General features: G+C 36.3%; 1 protein-coding gene across 2 annotated transcripts in view; it reads right to left on the bottom strand.

Annotated features, from left to right (window-relative positions):
* The window catches only part of Mctp2 (multiple C2 and transmembrane domain containing 2), a 221373-nt gene that overhangs the window by 104083 nt on the left and 99170 nt on the right, over positions 1 to 18120 (bottom strand). Inside the window, exons 9-10 of one of the 2 annotated variants that reach the window (XM_027956122.2) lie at positions 10937 to 11101; positions 8631 to 8761 (exon numbers count right to left, since the gene is read on the bottom strand). In XM_027956122.2, the coding sequence (XP_027811923.1) occupies positions 8631 to 8761; positions 10937 to 11101 (296 nt within the window). Of the gene's footprint in view, positions 1 to 8630; positions 8762 to 10936; positions 11102 to 18120 lie in introns of those variants that run through there. The other variant, XM_071608654.1, reaches the window with a different exon arrangement.

Here is an 18120-nt window from a genome sequence, read left to right as displayed (position 1 = left end):
TTTACTATGAAACATTGCAATCCTTTTCCCAATTAAATGGAAAGAACCAATTACATTAAAAGTCCGAACCAATTATTATTATAGGATGAAATATTTATTGATAATTGTCTATAAAATTAAATAAACATGGATAATTATTTCCTATTTACCTAAAGTGATCCCACTTAAGAGAAGTCATTTTCTTTTGCATAGAGTAAATTTGTCAAGTATGTCTATTGAAGGAAGATTATATATAGATCTACATATACTATTTTCTATGCTTTGTATCAAAACAATATTTTCTATAGCAAAAGGGAATCTTAAAAAAACTAAAACTAGGGCCTGGAGTTGTAGCTTAGTGTTGTTGATTGATCCCATCTCCCAGCACTTGCCTTGCACGCTTGAGGCCCTGGGTTCAATCCTTGAGACCACATAAATAAATAAATAAATAAATAAATAAATAAATAAATAAATAAAAAGAAATTGTGTCCATTTACAACTAAAAAAAAATAAATTAAAAAACTAAAATTACTCCCATGAAGAGAGAGTTAATGTTTCTATATCATATGCATTTATGTAAGTAGGTAATTAAACATGTTTGGAAATAAATATTAAGTGCTTTATATCATTTTAAGACAACTATGAACACACACATTCTTAACAAATTTTGCCATATATATGCACAGGAACACATTATTTTACACTGTTATATACTTTCATTTATTAATAATACCCTTTCTTATGGAATGATAAAAGATCCAAATTTGTAAGAATTTTAATGGTCACTTTAATTAGTCCAAATTCTCACTAACTCAGTGATGGCACATGCTTTTTAATGCCATTAGTAATGGCAATATTTGCTGTTTGAATGTTTACTGTGTGGTACTAGTTTGTTCATTTGCACAGTCAGAAGTTATTTAGAGGCAAGCACTCTGAAGGTTTGTACTATTTGGAGGTCAAAAGTAATGCATAAATAGACAACAGCAAATATTTTATTGGATGATTCAAAATGGTTCTGACATGTTTCTAGAGTAAACTAATAATGATGTGACCAATGTTAGCATATTTATAATAACTTTACAAACTCTCCTAGTGTCTACTAAAATGCACAACTTATTAGAGAAGTTGATTTTAAGCAAAAGCTGACCACACACCAGACAAAATGCAAAGTAAATTTTGAATTTCTTCTCAGAAATTATACCTTTACACAGCCTTTTTAGTCATCTTTGTCTACTGTGAAAGCTTGGATTTATCTACTCTTTAAAGATTATGTAATTAACTAGGAAATAACAGTTTTATGCAAAACAACTGTATTTACATTAAATGCCAGAGCTCCATAAAGCAACAGGTTAATGATACTGGTACCAGTTTAATGTGTTTCTTATTCTCCACTAACTACTGAGTATATACTCCATTTTTCTTTTTTCAGTGACTTGAGAGAGCAAGTTAAATTGGTATATAGGTATCACATCAATCAAAAGGTTTGAAAGTTTTGCACATGGATTTTGATCTGTTCAGGTTCCTGCACCAACTATGTGTATTGATTCCTTAAGTCTTATGAATTAAAGTTCCTTTTTCCTGATTTTAACAACCAGTTCCTCTATAAAGATGACTTTCTACAAAATGTCTAAACTTGCTTCCCATTTATTCTCTCATTCAAGAAGAATGAATGAAATATAGAAGAAAGGAATGCATCTCATACAAAATCCTCTCCATCAGGCCTCCCATTTTTCTGTTTCAACCTCAGTCCACACTGTTCCAGATTGCTCTACAGTTAGGAGGAGAACCACCAGAGCCAGAGGCAGGGAGAATGATCCACATGAACACCAAACTAGGAATGGGCAATATTAGCAACAGGTAGTAGAAAGAACCTTTAAAGAAGTTTTCCTTCAGAATTTTAAAGACTTTTAGCACAATAACCACCCAAACTTCCTAAGGGGAGGGAAGAATCAAGTGAATATAATAACTGTGTTTTTTTTAAGGTTCAAAGATAAATGGACTAAAATCTAAAACATTTAAGATGTAAACATTTTGTAATACACTCGAGGATATTTTTAATCCAAAAAAAATCCTGAAAGGAGAATCCAGAGACTTCTTTTCCATTTTCCATTAATTGTATCACATTGTCTCAGAGTATTTACTAAATAATGTGGTTGGTCTTTGAATTTCTTCTAATTATTACTGAAGCCCTAAAAAATCTTTTGTTGTTTTCCAAGGCTTTCTGTCCACTATGCATCTACTTGTTATGGATGGGGCATAGGATTTTCTCACATGTAGACCTTTTTCAGTGAAGGACCAAAATTTTAATACCTTCACTTGGAAGTCCATGTGGTCTCTGATAAAATTATTCAACTCTACCCTTGAAGCAAGAAAGCAGTAAGAAATATTGTAAACAAATGAAGAGAATTGTTTCCAATAAAGTTTTCTTTGTAAAATCAGGTAGCTATCCGGTATTGGCCCAGGAACCACAGAATGCATAATCTTGACCTACAGAAATGTTAATAATTTGGCTGTGGTGAATGACAGCAACAGAATTATATTTTTTTAAAATCACAATGTTGCAGAAAACAGAAACAAATAAACTAAGATAATAGATATTAGTCTAAGGATAATTTTTTATAAACAATTTTAACTCAACACAGCCCAGGAGACCATGGCCAAATTATGCAATGATCTATTTGTCAATAAAAACTGACATAGCATTAAAACTGCTGTTCTATCTGACAAACAATGTGGAAAACAAATTCAGAGCATCTCTGTAAGGAACATGATCAATGAGCATTAACCAAGTAGGCCTGTCCCATGGCTGTCTGTGTGACATCACATTCAAGGTGAGTGCCATGCTTGGATAATAATTCCCAAGGTATAATACACTGATGCTCAAGGGACCAGAAAATTCTCATTCCAATGTCATATCTTAGAAAATACAATTGATAGGAGCTCCTCTGTGATTACTTTTATTATGAAAATGAAAACAGCATAATCACTGATGTGTGTGTGTACCTGGAGAGGAGCTCCCAAGATTCATTCATGGGACATGGAATCCCACAACTTTGTCAACTGCCTTCCTCTCCAGCTCCACTAGGTGACATTTCCAACCCATTCCACCCATTAAGTTTCTCAGGGGGATTGTTCCCTATCTTCTCTGTAGACATCTGTCCATACTGTGTGCTCTTCCTAGAAAATTCTTTCAATCTCCAGAGACCTCCCAGCCATTTTAGAGGTCTCTGTTTAGATGCTGTTCTTCTAGGAAGCCTCCCCCTTATATCCTCCACCCATGCCAAGTTGGTTTCCATGGTACTGAGATGCTCAGCCCTCACTCCATGGTACCATCACTGCTGGCTGACTTATAGTATCAAAAATTCGGTGCCCAAGGACAGCAGCCTTGAATCAATGAATCTTCAGCACTTTGCAGCCCTAACAACATACAGCACAGTCTATATATTTGAATAAGATGAAGGCACAAACCAATGAATGTCACTGGTGTCAGGAAACTCATGAAGTCAAGAAATTCAAGTCAGAAAATAAGTACTTTCTGTTAACTAAATCTTCTGCAGTCCTTTTTTTCTTTCCATGTTAGAAAAAACAAAAAGTTGAAATAAATGTATTTCCTAGGTGCCTTTCAGATTAAAAATTCCACTTCTACTCACCTGAAGGAAACAGGAACTAAATTACTTGTATTTTTTTTTTTTCCTAGAACAGGCATATATTAGAGCTTTCCTCTCTCACCCACAGGCAGTTAATGTGCTGACTTAGCATTTGCTTTTGACCTCCCATACTTGTCTTTCTCCATTAATCCTACAGCATTTTGATGTTTTAATTCAACACATAATTTTACCATATCAGTCAGCCAAACCTGCTCAAATTTTACTTGCCATGATAGCTTTTAACCTCATATTCATTACCATAATTCTGTTTTATATTATAGACTGGTCAGCTTTTAACTTAAATGCAAGGGGCCAAAAAAAAAAGAGTGCTATAGTTTTAAAAGCTGTAAATCTCAGAGGCTAGGGAAGCAAGAGAACAGGAAGAAAACAGTGAATGTGCGAAGCCCTGCTGTCAAAGCAAATCAACGACATGGGGTGCAATTTGTCCAGAGAAATACTCCAGCTCAGATTTTTCACTGCTTCAAAGTCCCTAATAAACTGGTAGAATGTCAGAGCCACTTTATAAGACACCATTTGGGAACGAGGAGGGACTGTGAGGCAGGCCAGTCAAGAGAGACTTACGGATTCTCATTCTTAACTTTCCCAAACTGAATTAAATCTAGAATATTCTACAACAAGTTAATGTTTGCAATCAGTTTGGAATGGAAACGAATCATTGAGACAAATGATTGTGATTTCTTTAAAACAACACAAAATGAAATAATCAATATTAATCTATGTTCATATTTTTGTATTTTGTTAAATAGCTGGAGCAGGTTAAACCTAGCTTTATGTTTTTACTCTCCCTAAATGTTCCCTATCGCTGTCTAAGAGCTACTACTATCTCTCTTTTTTTTTGGCTTTGACCATGAACAAACAGTGAACTCTAGAGGCAACACAGTTTACTTAACCACTTTCATCTCACTTACCCCAAGCCCATAGCAGTTTCCCTGTGGCTCAGACAGCGCCCACAGGTGGGAGGAAGATGGCACAAAGAGAAGTCAGAAAGCCCCACATAACTCAGGAGAGCTTAGAGGTCACTGGTTGCTGGCAGGGCCATATTTTAGTCATCACGAAAATAGTAACCTATCAGTGATAATGGAAGTTCTCTTCACGTAACCAACCATCATCCCAGCCTTTCTATCCACAGCTACAAAACCCCAGCATTGTTCAAGCTAATCTATACAGATCCATTCTTCGTTCAGTATGTGTCCCTTCCACCACGTCCTTGAAGATGTTCACTGCTCACTTCTACCCCACCCCCAAAAACAAACAATAACAAAAAATTGTCTGTGCTATTTTGAATAAATGCTGAATTTTGATAGTCACATTTCATTCACTTAATTGCATAAGTTCAGTCACGAATGTTGTGGGGATCTCGAGTTGCCAGACAGAAAAATCTAAAAATTAATAATCATACCCACCATAGATGATGTTAAATAGACATTGTTACTGTTGGACATGATGATCCTACAAGATGGACAGTGGCCCCATTTTACAGCTAGAGAGCCAGTCTGCACAAGCAAATTCATTGCCCAAGGACATATGGCTGTCTCCTGATAAAATGTTCTTTCCCTCATGGCAAACTGCCTGTGATGGGAAGCTTTAACAGTTATTAACATGAAGATGTTATCCAAAAAGAAAATGTGAGAAGGTCATTAGGGGACACTTAAGGATCATTCATACTGTCAGAAAGCCTTCTGATGTCACAAGGTATTTTCACAACAGTTGGAACATAAAATAGTTGAGCCTCGGAATATATAACATAAAAGAAAATGTGGGGGGGGGTACCAAGATATTTAAAAAGTAACTAATGAGAAGGATCCACAACACATCAATGATAGGCTCAGCACAGTATCTCCTTTAAATTTGAGGGGCCATATTCTATTTTAGTATAGGTTTCTCCCCACTGGTACAGCAATACTGTGGAGCCTGCTCCCAAGAGATACTTTTGTTATCTTTTGTACTACAGAAAAGGAAAAAGGGGAAAAAAAAAAAAAAAACAACCTTTAAGCATCCATGAAGAGGAAGGACAGAAGGACACAAAGATCAGAAGACTGGTATATTTCCCAGTTGCAAACAGGAAATGGCTAAAATAATAAATGAATGTCCAAATGACAAAACCTGAAGTGAAAGGAACATCTTAAGATTATATTTTTGTCCCTGTGAGGCAATCCAACACTCATTTGGAAAAGCATTTCCTCTCGAGTGATGGAAACTAAAGGCAGAAGGATGTGTGAAATGCAAGGGCATTATTCCTTGTACCTACTAAAATAACACTCTGGCCATTCATCACCAGAGGGCCAAATGCCCACTTGCATTGCAGGACACAGGATTCTCAGCTTTTGTGTAACTTACTCTTGATCCATGGCTAGCACTAAAGATTCTGATTCTCCTACAATCTGCATTGTTAGGACCATAATATGTCACAGCAGTGACAATGCCAGAAGTACTGACATTACTGGGTCTGAGTCAGTTCGGGTACCTGTGTGAGCATAAGAGGGAGAGATAAGGTCAGACCAATAACCTGATAGGCAGCATCCATGAGACGCTGGCCCACAGGAGGTCTCCTGCTTGAGGTGGCAAGTTTGGCATGGCCTGGTTTGCTATATAAATACACAAACCTGGCTTGGGACATTGTAAACAAAGCGGCGACTATTGCCCACCAGATAAGCCAGATTGCACATGAGGACATTGCATTAAACAATGGAACCAGGGTATGGCACATAGCCAGCGAAGAGCAGAAATTTCAACTGACAGAGGTCCTGGCAGTGCCGGTCGCCTGAAGCATATAGACTTGTGTATTGCATGGCAGGTATTCTATATGCTTGTGTATGTGCAGATGAATGTGCATTCCACCCAATAATTGGGGAAGGTTATTGGCATCAGGTGAATGAGAGCCAGGTTTAGCTAAAAATATCCTGCAACATGTCAGAGAGTTCCTTACAGCAGGGACCTTCTGTTGAGAACACTGGAAGAATTTTCAGTGGATATTCAACTCCCCACCCATCTATCTCAGAATAAACTCCTGAGGGAGGGTGAGGCAATGACAGCAAGAAGAGCTAAAACCCTGGGCAGTGGGTACAAGTCTAAGACCTTTACAAAGTAATGTTGGACATATTTTTAGCTGGGTGACATGGCATTTCTGCCTCTAAAGTCCTTGCTACCTGAAAAAAAATTTTTTTTGCATCTCCAGGCCTCTGTATTTCCTTAAAATTAAAGAATTATATTAGATGAGTCACTTTCAATCTTCAGTTTTCGATAATAAAACTCTTTCCTCAACTGGAATGGCAAGGTAAACATAGGCCAATTTGAGATGCTCTGGCCACAGGGGAAGAGAAGTGGAAGGAGGACCTCCCATTGCCAAGGCATATCCTTGACCCCAAGTTCAAGGTTTGAAACAGGTGATCCATAGCAATTGAGATACTTTTAAATGTTTGTGTTCTTAAGATATGCATATAAAGGATAGGAAAGGTAGCAGAATACAACAGTCACTAGTATGGCATTATGTAAAAACGTGGATGTGTAACCGATGTGATTCTGCAATCTGTATACGGGGTAAAAATGGGAGTTCATAACCCACTTGAATCTAATGTATGAAATATGATATGTCAAGAGCTTTTTAATGTTTTGAACAACCAATAAAAAAATTATTTTTGTGGGATAAACAAAAGGTGATGATGACTTGATTGAAAGAACTAGGCCTTTGAAAATACAAAATCCTGACTCTGGAACTCATAGTTCTCGAGTCCAGGTCCAAGTCATGTGTGATTTTTAAAAAAATATTTATTTAGTTGTAGATGAACACACAGTATCTTTATTTATTTTTATGTGGTGCTGAGGATTGAACCCAGTGCCTCACACATGCGAGGCAAGCACTTTCCCACTGAGCTACAGCACTAGCCCCTCATTTGTGAATTTTTGTACTTCACTTTTTCATCTACAAAAGGAGCTTGCAGGGATAGTTCTGCAGATCCAAGGTGACCTGTACTTCTAGCAGCATCTCTTTTGTGCTTCCAGTACACTCTTTATTACACCCTAAGAGGAAGCTGTAAAACTTGTTGTATGTGGAGGAGTGTGTCAATAAAGTTGGGAGAGTCCAAGGTAAAGAAACAAAAAACAAAAGAGAATTGGCCTTGGTGGATTTCATTACAGTCTGCTACAAAGAACATTGAAATTTAAGAGACTAAGTCATATATAGCAAACCCAAATAGGATATACTGGAAAGTTTTTTAAAGCAATTCTTTTATTTATTATACATTTATTTATTTATCTTTCTATTTATTTATTTATTTTTATGCAGTGCTGAGGATTAAACTCAGTGCATCACATGTGTTAGGCAAGCGCTCTAAAACCCAAACAGGATATACTTGAAAGTTTCTTAAAACAATTATTTATTATTTACTTTTTTATTTATTTTTCTGCAGTTCTGAGGGTCAAACTCAGTGCCTCACATGTGTTAGGCAAGCGCTCTATCACCGAGCTATAACCCCAGCCTCTATGCTGGAAATTATTACAAACATAGTCCCCAAAGGGTGAGTTGGAACCTCATCTTTCAGAGAATTCCTGACACAAACTATAGTTGACCCTTTGGTTCCACATTCACATTTTGAGGGCATTTTTATTCAATGAATAATATAGTATAACAACATTTTACTTGCCATTTGTATTGTATCAGTAGTTACGTTAATATAGATATAATTTAAAATGTAGAGGAGGAAGTACATGGGTTGTACATAAATACTGCACCCATTTTATACAAGGGACCTACCTAAGACTTGAGGATTTAGGTATCTACAGAGGGTCTTGGAACCAATGCATCGTGAATATTGAGGGACCATTGCATTCTGTTTTCTTTTATCTATGGTTTTTAAATATTGAATTTATCAATTAAAAACAGGAAATTCTTGGGGTGGCACAGAAGCCATTTCCCTCAGCCCAATCTCTCTGCACCATACCCATGCACACACAAGCTCCCACAGGTTAGAAACAGAGCAGACTCACGTGCCCAGTCGCTCTTCGTGCTTTTTGCTGTCTCTTCCCCACACTTCAATGTCCAAAATGCCCATCCTGTCAGAGAAGTAGTGAAAGTCAAACTGTTCCTGCCACTGCGGATTTGCACTCTTACACAGTGTCTAGAAAACATGCAGTTATAATATTTATTTTCTTAAAACGTCATATATTGCTATAGCAGCTACACATAAAATTTCATTTCTAAATGGCAGGAGGTTGTGACTATGGCCTTGCCCCTTATTAAGTTAAACTTCCTTTTATTAAATAAAAGTGATTTCGAGGGTTCTGAAATTGGCAAAACATGGCTACTTGAACTGGTCTTAGATTCAATAATTCAATAATTTATCCAAGTTCAGAAGAACGACGTAAGAAACCAAAAATAACATATTCATTGGTATGTGTATATAGTGAATGTACATCAATAGACAGTGGGCAATTTTTCTCTCTTGAGAAGATAATACTAATTGGAAAATCAAATGCAAGTAACATATTAGTTGGCTTATACATTCAGTGCTGGCTTAGGAACTACATAAATTAACTGTTTTGGGGTCTTAATTAACATTGATCAGATGCATTAAATGAGAAACCCATAACTTGTACATTGATGTCTGTTTCTCAAATCCAGTTACTGGATCCAGACAGTAAAGTGGGGATAAGACGTGGAAATTCCACTGCAGCCATACTTGAAAATTAATAAGAATAGACTGAAAGTCCCACAACTATGTCTGTATTCTCTAAGAATAATTTCAAACCATATATGTGTTTGGTTCATTGGCAGGATTTTCATTTTTCTTTCTTCTATGGAGATCCAATTTATGAATAAGGTGTGAATAAAAATGTTGGACACTGTATATCAGCTCTAGGGACACAGCATCAACTACTAAATCCTAGCAATGACTATCTATGCATGAGAAAAACATGGGCAACTCTGATCTCAGGTGTAGTCAATGTCACAAGAAGTCGTTTAACTTGGCTTTCACATCACACTACATCAGATCACAGAATTTGGAAACCAGGAAGAAAAAGGGATCTATTAGAACCACGAATTATATGTAGTGTTCCCCAAGGGGGAATGTGGCAGATACGGGACAAATTCTGCACTTCACCTTAGTCCCAAGAGCTGTGTTCCTAGTGATGAATAATTCCCCACAAATCCTGAGCCTGACCCTGACTGGCTAAAGGAACCTTAGTGGAGAGATGTGGTTACTTCAGATCCACTGGTAATGAAGTACAGCCTAAAACTACGAGCTTAAAATAATTATCTGTGTGTTTCTACTATAACTCACCCTAGATTTTTCACAATCCTCATAACTTATTCTTCAACATGTTCCTATTCCTCTACTCCTTTGTGCTGAAATTTTAAAAATGGCTAATATTGGATTTTGCACTGGAAATTGTACAACATAAGACAACCTCTTGCCTTCTGAAATCATTTTCCAAGTTTTCTGTTTCTTCTGTGCCCTCAATGCTGGAAAGCCCAAAACTGCAAATATCTTGGGTCTATTTTCAAAAATTTCCACTGAATTTTATTCTCTGTAGCTTTTGACAAGTGACATAACTTTCAAGTATCTTAGCTCTTTTGATTGATAAAACATATGAAATATTCCTGTCTGACAGTTATGTAAAACTAATTAATTTCCATGGTTTAGAGACTATGGTTTGAAATAAAATCCACACCAAATTACTAAGATTAAAAATTAAATGGAATTTGGATTTACAGAATAAGAAGATTTAAAGACAACTAAAAATGCCATTACTTTCACTTTTAGTACTGTTGTAGTCTATTTTTTTAAAAAAAATCACATCAAAACCAGCAGCACTTAGATAACTATTTTTGGTATTCACACTAATAAGTGAGAAACAGCAAAGAGGTATATAATTTTGAAAAAATTTTTTCAGTTATCTCTTATATTTTAATCCAGATATCAAGCAATACGTGATTTTATTTATATAGGATTTTGGAGACATCAGGTATTTTTTCCCTGAATTCTATGAAACCTTTTTTATTTTCAAAATGAAAATAAACCGTGCATTCAAAACTATGACTCAAAGCTTTCTCTAGCTCTGAGTTATTATATTAAAACAAATTACACTAAGCAATCAAAGCAATACTCATATTAATTGACTGCATCTACACCATTATTTTGTTTTCAGTAATGTTCTCTATTATAGTTAAGACAGCTAAAAATAAGTTACTTCTATTTTTGTGAAATTTATAGTAGAAAAGTAGTTTTTAGCTAAATTTTTTTTTAAATTCTGAAAGACATCAGCTTTGTTGTGGCATTGATAAAACTTACCTTGCTTTTATACCTCTGATCTCCCAGTTTTAACTGGACAAACATTTCGGTCATGTTTCCTCCTGAGACGTTCTTCCCTTCCAACAAAGTTATACTTATAATTCCATTCCAGAGTTGGTTCTTTCTCAAGGACTCTGAGAGCCGCAGACTGCGTATCAAAGAGGACTAGAGCAAAAAATAAAGATGACATATAAATGTACTGATAATCATTGGGAGTAATTCTGGCCATTTTAGGAATTCCAGCTTTCAGTGTTGGATTATGTAATCACTCCTTGCCTGAGGAGAAGTGCTATTCTTCCTTGGTTTCTCAGCCCTGCAGTCATAGTTATGTGACTTGCTTCTGCAGCTTTGGACTTATAACAGTATAGCAAAGGATGAGCATAAGCAACACTCTGATTTGGCACTGGTATACACTCCCACCCAGTTTGTTCTTTGCTAAGAACCCTTGAACTGGGCCTTGGACTGTTTTAATAGTAAGAAGGGAAAAAAGGCATTTGGGGGAACAGAGATATCAGAAAGAGGCTTTGCATGCCTGGGAGACATGGTATCCCTGGACATTCAAAATGACTATGGATTTATCCTTCACATTTGAATATGTCTCCATGTTCCCTTATTCTTTGGACCAATTTTGGAAATCTCTATGCCCCTGTGAGAGTAACAGTTCCAAACTCAGCTTGTAGTGGCCTAGCTGACCAAATGAGCTTTGCAGATCGAGTGGGTAGGGTGGGGTGGAAAGGAGGATACACTAAGTATCATATAGCAGCTGGACCTAGAAGGGGGTACTTAACTATTAACCTATTTTTTTTCTTTTACTAAATTATATTATTTATGCTTACCCATAAATACTTTGAACAGAATATAGAAAAAGGCAAACATTACTTATTATTAAACAATAAAGATTATTGCATTCTAAGTATTTTTAATTTATTTCTATTATGTAAAAATTTTAAGCATACCCAAAGGTAAACACAATAAGCAGTATAATAAATATCCATGTATTTACTCACAGGATTCAACATTTTGCCTACATTAGTTCATTTCTCCCTTCATTATTTTTTCTGGCTAAAATATATTAAAGCTAAATTCAGCATTTGTTTTTTACATAATCATCATACCATGATCACCCTCAACAAAATTAATCATAAAAAGTTTCCTCAATATCATTAAATACCTGCCCATATTCGTGTTTCTCTCAAGGTCTAGACAATGTCTTTCTATGATCTGTCTGAGTTAGGATTCCCACATGATCCACGTGCTGCACCGAGTTGGCAGCGTTCATTTTTGTTCTCAGCTTGATGAGAGAAATGGCACAAGCATAGACTTTTTATTTGAAGGAGAAATAAATGGGCTAAGGAATGTAAATGGTGCTCAGCATCATAGTCAAGCAATGAATTTCTAACACTATATATTCACTCCTGTCGTCCGCTCACTATATTTTCAAGATCATTTAGACACCAATTTTCTTGGACACCAGTTGGTAACAATTTATCACAACAAATGGTATGTCAGGACAATGTTAATTATATACCAGCTTACCTCAGCCAGCCCACGTCATCCCCCCATCTCAATAAACTATGCAACACCACCATACCAGGGCTTTTGTTGATCATTCAGGGAAGATCTACTTCCAAAGCAGCAGCGGATACACACTGCTTTTCTCTAGAAACACACACACACACACACACACACACACACACACACACTAGAGGTGCTGATTCAAAACAGGGTGGGCAAATGGGTAAAGAATTAAAAAAATGAAAGTCCTCCTCTTACATCTTTCTTAACTCCCATTAGCAATCATGAACAGATAGAAATATACTAAAGTTTTGTGAAAGAGTTAAAATTAAATAACATTATATTTGTTAATAACAACACACCATAATATGGAGACAGGCATAGATGTGCTTACATTCACAGATGTGTATACACCTACAAAATATACTTACTAGATTTTATAGCTTGTATAGTATATGGATCAAAAGCTTTTACCTTTAAAACAAAAAGATTTTGATTCATATTTCCTGCTGCAATTCCTTCTTTTCCTTTTTTTTTTTTTTTAACTCCCCTTTCTAAAAGTTTGACTTGCCAACCAACAAGCTAAGGCATGACCCGTCCCACGGCCATGCTTCAAAGTTCCGACAGATATATTCCTCCCTAAGCACTGCAACTATTTCAAAATCCTTTTTATAAAATAGGGAGTCATGTCCACTCAGGATCAAAGGGCATCCTACAGTCTGGCAATTGCCTAAGAAAAATGGCAGCACTTCCATGAAATATGCCCTAAAATAATTCTGTAGCTTGGTATGTCCTAATTTCAAATTGGATGTTTATCTTGGAAAGGCTTCTATCTAACTTGTCCATAAAACAGCTCCACTTAGCTCTATGAGCTCTGTGAAAATGGAATCCAAAGCTGGTTATTAAGGGGGCCTAGAGATAGGTTCCATATGGCGGAACAGCATGGGAGGGCAAGGCTGAGGCCTATACAGGCGCGGCTTGGCTGGAGCTCCTGATCTATCCATGGACACTCGTTGCATTACACCATAACATCTGGATTATTGCTTGTAATGTCCCTGGGAAATATCCACTTTCCATCAAAGCCTTTATCTATCTCAGTCGGACTTTGAACATTTTAGTATTTAACGCAGTCGTGTTTGATCTGATGGACTTGTTCTCTGCTGTCCAAGTTTTTTTTTTTTTTTCCTCCATCTGAAAGGCTGTATAGAAGAGAAATTTTTGTAGAATTCACAGATAGAAAAGGACACAAGACCTTTATTCTACTTATTTCACCCTAAATATTTCTGCAAATGCCACTATAAGGCTATGTCCAAATGTTTTGTTTGTAAGCCACATATTCTGTGTGTAATTTAAAGAAGTTTTATTTTTTTTAATTACTTTAACATTTCTCTTGCACCCTTGAGAGGTGTGCTGAGGCAGAAGGTATAACAGCAGAGTCTGTGGTTGGGGGCGGGGTGGGCCATTCTCGATGTGCTGTAACAGAGCCAGCTGGCAAAATCTTCTGTGTTCCGCTCTTTCTCCCCACAATAAATCAATTCATCTGCACTCACTCAGTTAGCTGAATTGCTCAGGTTTCCATATCTGTGCCCCCACCTATAAGTGAAATTTGTCATCTTAATGCAGCTGGGGATGTGAAAAGAGAGGAGATGACCCATCACAGGGGAAGCCCACTCTACCTGAACTGAACTGAAACAAGCACCAGGAGATAGAGCAAAGTTTCTGGGTCCTGACCTTAATTCCTCAGCAGACATAACAGATGAAATATAGTCCATCAGGGTTTTGTTATTTTTCTCCTTCCTCCCAAGAGATCGGAACCTTTTGCTATTTCTATGTTCCTTCCATTCATGTGCACTCTTCCTCGGCCCCCATGCCATCATATCGACACCCACTCTTCTAAGAGAGAAAAAGTGATTTCCACGTAAAGCACACGGGTCAGCTATGAATAATAGAAATAAGGCATGGTGTTCAGCTTATAAGCATACTGACTCTCATGAACATGAAACAACCTTGAAAATAGTCATTTGCCTCTGGGTTATGACAAACCATGTTCAAGGCAGAATAGGAAGAAGGAGATTGAGCTAGAAGAATATACTATGCAGCTTTCATTCACCTCAAGTAGTAAAAGAATTCACTTCTAAGTCCTCAAAAGTTTGTGACCTAGGAATACTTCATCAAAAACAGTGAAAATGCTGTATTCTAAAGACATACAAAATGGGCTACAGCTTAGCAACATATATTATTTGGGGCTATATGCTAATAGGCATAATGGGGAGATGGTGATATGGAGTCCAGTAGCCTAATTCCTTGGTGTGGCTACAAAAAAAAAAAAAAAAAAAAAAACAGGGATGATGTAAGGACAACTCAGTTCCTCCTATCTGTATCAAGTGGCAGAGAGGTTAGGAGTAAAGAAAGATCTAGAAAGAAAGGACTAGAAACTGGTGTTGGACTCTGCAGCCATTGATATCAAGGTTACATTCAACTGTGCCAAACTCTTTAGCTGATGATGGTGACCAACACCGTGGAGTGATTATCCAGAATACTTCCTTACATATAACAAAATTCAAAAATGGGATGCAATGAGAAAAGACAGTGACTAGGGTGTATCTACAAGGTGCCAAATATTGGGCCAGTATCCTCTCAGTGATCAAAGATTAACAATATCAGTGTCCCATATTGCTAACACATACTCTATTGACTCTTATTATTTCGTTTTCAATGAAAACACATGCACAAAAAAATGAACTAAGCTTGTGAGAAAAATGAATGGTAAAGCCGGATTCCAGCTCTGCTGGCCATTGCTTTGAAAAGCGAAGGGGAAACATGGGTCTATAAAAGCTTTCACTGAAATATTCCTTTCAAGTATTTTCAACATGTAAAACTACTGTTCCTTGTCAACAGCTTTTATAGCAAGACATGAGAAGATCCATACATCCAGGGAACAGGCTCTCAGACAAGACCTTCTTTGGCAGCTCTTTTACATCATCTGAAGAGGATCCTGTAGCCATAAATTCTAGAGCTACACAAAAATCTTTGCATAAGGATAAAAAGAAAGCCTTTTAAATTTCCCACATGTGCATGAACACGGAAGATGAGATTTATATTTGTAGGTGAAAACTCTATCACAGTTCCAAGGACATAAATAATCTGTGTGTACAAAGACATTAGCTATAAAAGTTCTGTTTTAAATTTAATATTTTGAAATTATAAGGGACTGTCATCACTCAAGTTTTCCACTTAAAAATTAAAAAAAAGAATTAATTAAGAAAAGATTAAATAAATAGATAAGGATTATAAATATCCAATGACACTCAGAATTTAGGACTGGGGAAATATTTTTAATGCCATTTCCTACCATTAAAACTAGAAGAAAAAAATGAAGGTCATGTGACCCAAAAAGGTTATCTTTTTGTTCTGACATCTAGGAAACTGAATGTTGTGCCCATAGGCAATGATGTTAATCATCTAGTATTTGATTTTTGTGTTGTCCTAATTGTGTTTACATCTCTGTTCCATTTGTCTATTCTTCTTTTTTACTTAAAGTACTACATAAGCACCTTTACTTAAAGTATTTCAGAGTCCAGGATTGGTTACTCACACTCAAGCTACTGAAAGTGCAGAGCTGATATCTATGCCGGAGTATCTTCTTATGTTTTGCACAATGGGTACCTCCTCATTGCACCCTATCCTAGCCCCACCCACAAGATCTAAGGGCTTGCAGCCACAGCTGATGACCCACAAGGGCTACCCTTTCCTACACCTACAATTTGACTCCTACTATTCCAGCAACCCACTTAATTCTCTAAATCAAATTTCCCATTCCCAATCAAATGCTAATTATAAAGACTTTTAGGTGAAACCTGTATCTATTTTTGAAGGTAATCTCTATATATTTCCTACATCAAAAGTGGGGCAGGAAAGTAAGGAAACAGTAAAGAAGGGGGTCCATCAAGATTCTCCCATTCAGCAATATTTGGGATGATACAAAATTATAAAGTTATGGGAAAAGAAGCAATAATCTAAACAAAATTGCTATAAGAGTTACACTGAGGTTAAAAAAAAGGCAATGATATTTTACACTAATCCACTATATCAGAACTAGTAAAATTTGATATTCCTAATGAAGTAACCTTCATGCCAAATATTACTTAATATGAAAATCCTAAGAAAGAAACTTCTAGTTAAAAAAACACTAAAAAAGCCAACCAGGATATTTTAACCACTTTTACAATATTAATCAGAGTGCCTACAGTTTTCATTGACTTGTTTTGATAAGCCAAAAAGATATCTCACTTTTTTCTTTAAAACTGCATACTCTCAAAAGCAAAACAATCAACATAACTATAAAAAGCCTTCACCAATCCATAACGTACATGTCACAAATAAGATCACAAGGAGCTTTCAATGAACTTTATCCATCTATGATCTTAACTAAGTATAAATACGAGGTTTGGGCATTTATTACATTCCTGAGCCCAGTATACTGAAGTCAAAATTCTGGAAACTACCACGACTGGGAGGAAAAAAAAGACAACAACTCAGTTTTGAGACACAACTCTGCAGTATATATATAAATACTGCTCTCTGGATCCTCTGTTCCCTTCATATTTTTGATATCTTTATCCAAGCCGTCAACATGTTTTCTATCCCTCTTCATTCCTTTGGCCATTCTTCCATAACCTCTCCTATCCTCCCTAGACTCCAATATTCCCCAAGCTCACAATTTTTCTTTCTAGCCTTTATGTTCTTCAACAAACTGCCAGTGCTCTTCCACAGACCGAAGCTCCCTAACTAAAGATGGTTATTGATGTACAGTACCAGTGTTTTAGTGCGGCAGCAGAATCAATAAACGAGAAAATACTGCTTTGTCAGGTTTCAACAAAGCATTCTGGGAAACTTTACTGCTTTGGGTGGTTACAGAAACTCTTAATACGGAGAGCGAGAGCTGGGCTCCCTTCTGTGGTGAGAAATGATGTTCTTCTACCCTCTAGTGACTATAAAGGAATAAAGCAAAAGTTGGAGGAATTTTAAAGACCATGTTGCACTATTATTTATAATCTCTTTAGTTTATTTTTAAAAAGAACAAGAGTGTAAGGAACCAGGCGAACTGGTAGGATAACAAATCACTTTATCATACTTATTCTAAAATGTTCAAAACGCAAAGCATTTTAGTAAATGTGTGTCAGAACTTTGGTTCCTTTGGATTTTTAAAAAACACGATGGATTATAATTGCTCTCCCTCTCTCACACACACACACACCACAGAATCTCTGACCTGGAGGTGCCACCAGTTTCAAATTCCTTACTTTACAGAGAAGTAGGCAACTGAGGTACATTAGGTTATAATTTAGAGATGTCACATGTGTATTCATATATGTGGGTATATACATGCATACAGAGAGCTTGTGCAGCTTCTTCCTGCCACCTGCAATCCACCCCACCACCATTTAGAAACTGAACCAAACAAACATCTTCAAATATTGCATCATTTAATAGGAATTATTTTTATTGATTATTAATCTTTTAAAAAGTAATACAGGTGCTAAATTAAGCTATAAATACTTTTTGGGTTTTGCTTATGTCTAAAATAACTTTTACACTTAGTCACCTAAGTTAAATTTTGCTAATTTGATAACAATTAATTATTAAATAATGCATTTCTACCTTGATAC

This window comes from Marmota flaviventris, chromosome 2 (assembly GCF_047511675.1).
Source record: "Marmota flaviventris isolate mMarFla1 chromosome 2, mMarFla1.hap1, whole genome shotgun sequence".
Taxonomy (NCBI): Eukaryota; Metazoa; Chordata; class Mammalia; order Rodentia; family Sciuridae; genus Marmota; species Marmota flaviventris.
Note: the sequence above shows the minus strand (reverse complement) of the source record. Positions and strands in the feature narration are given on the sequence as shown.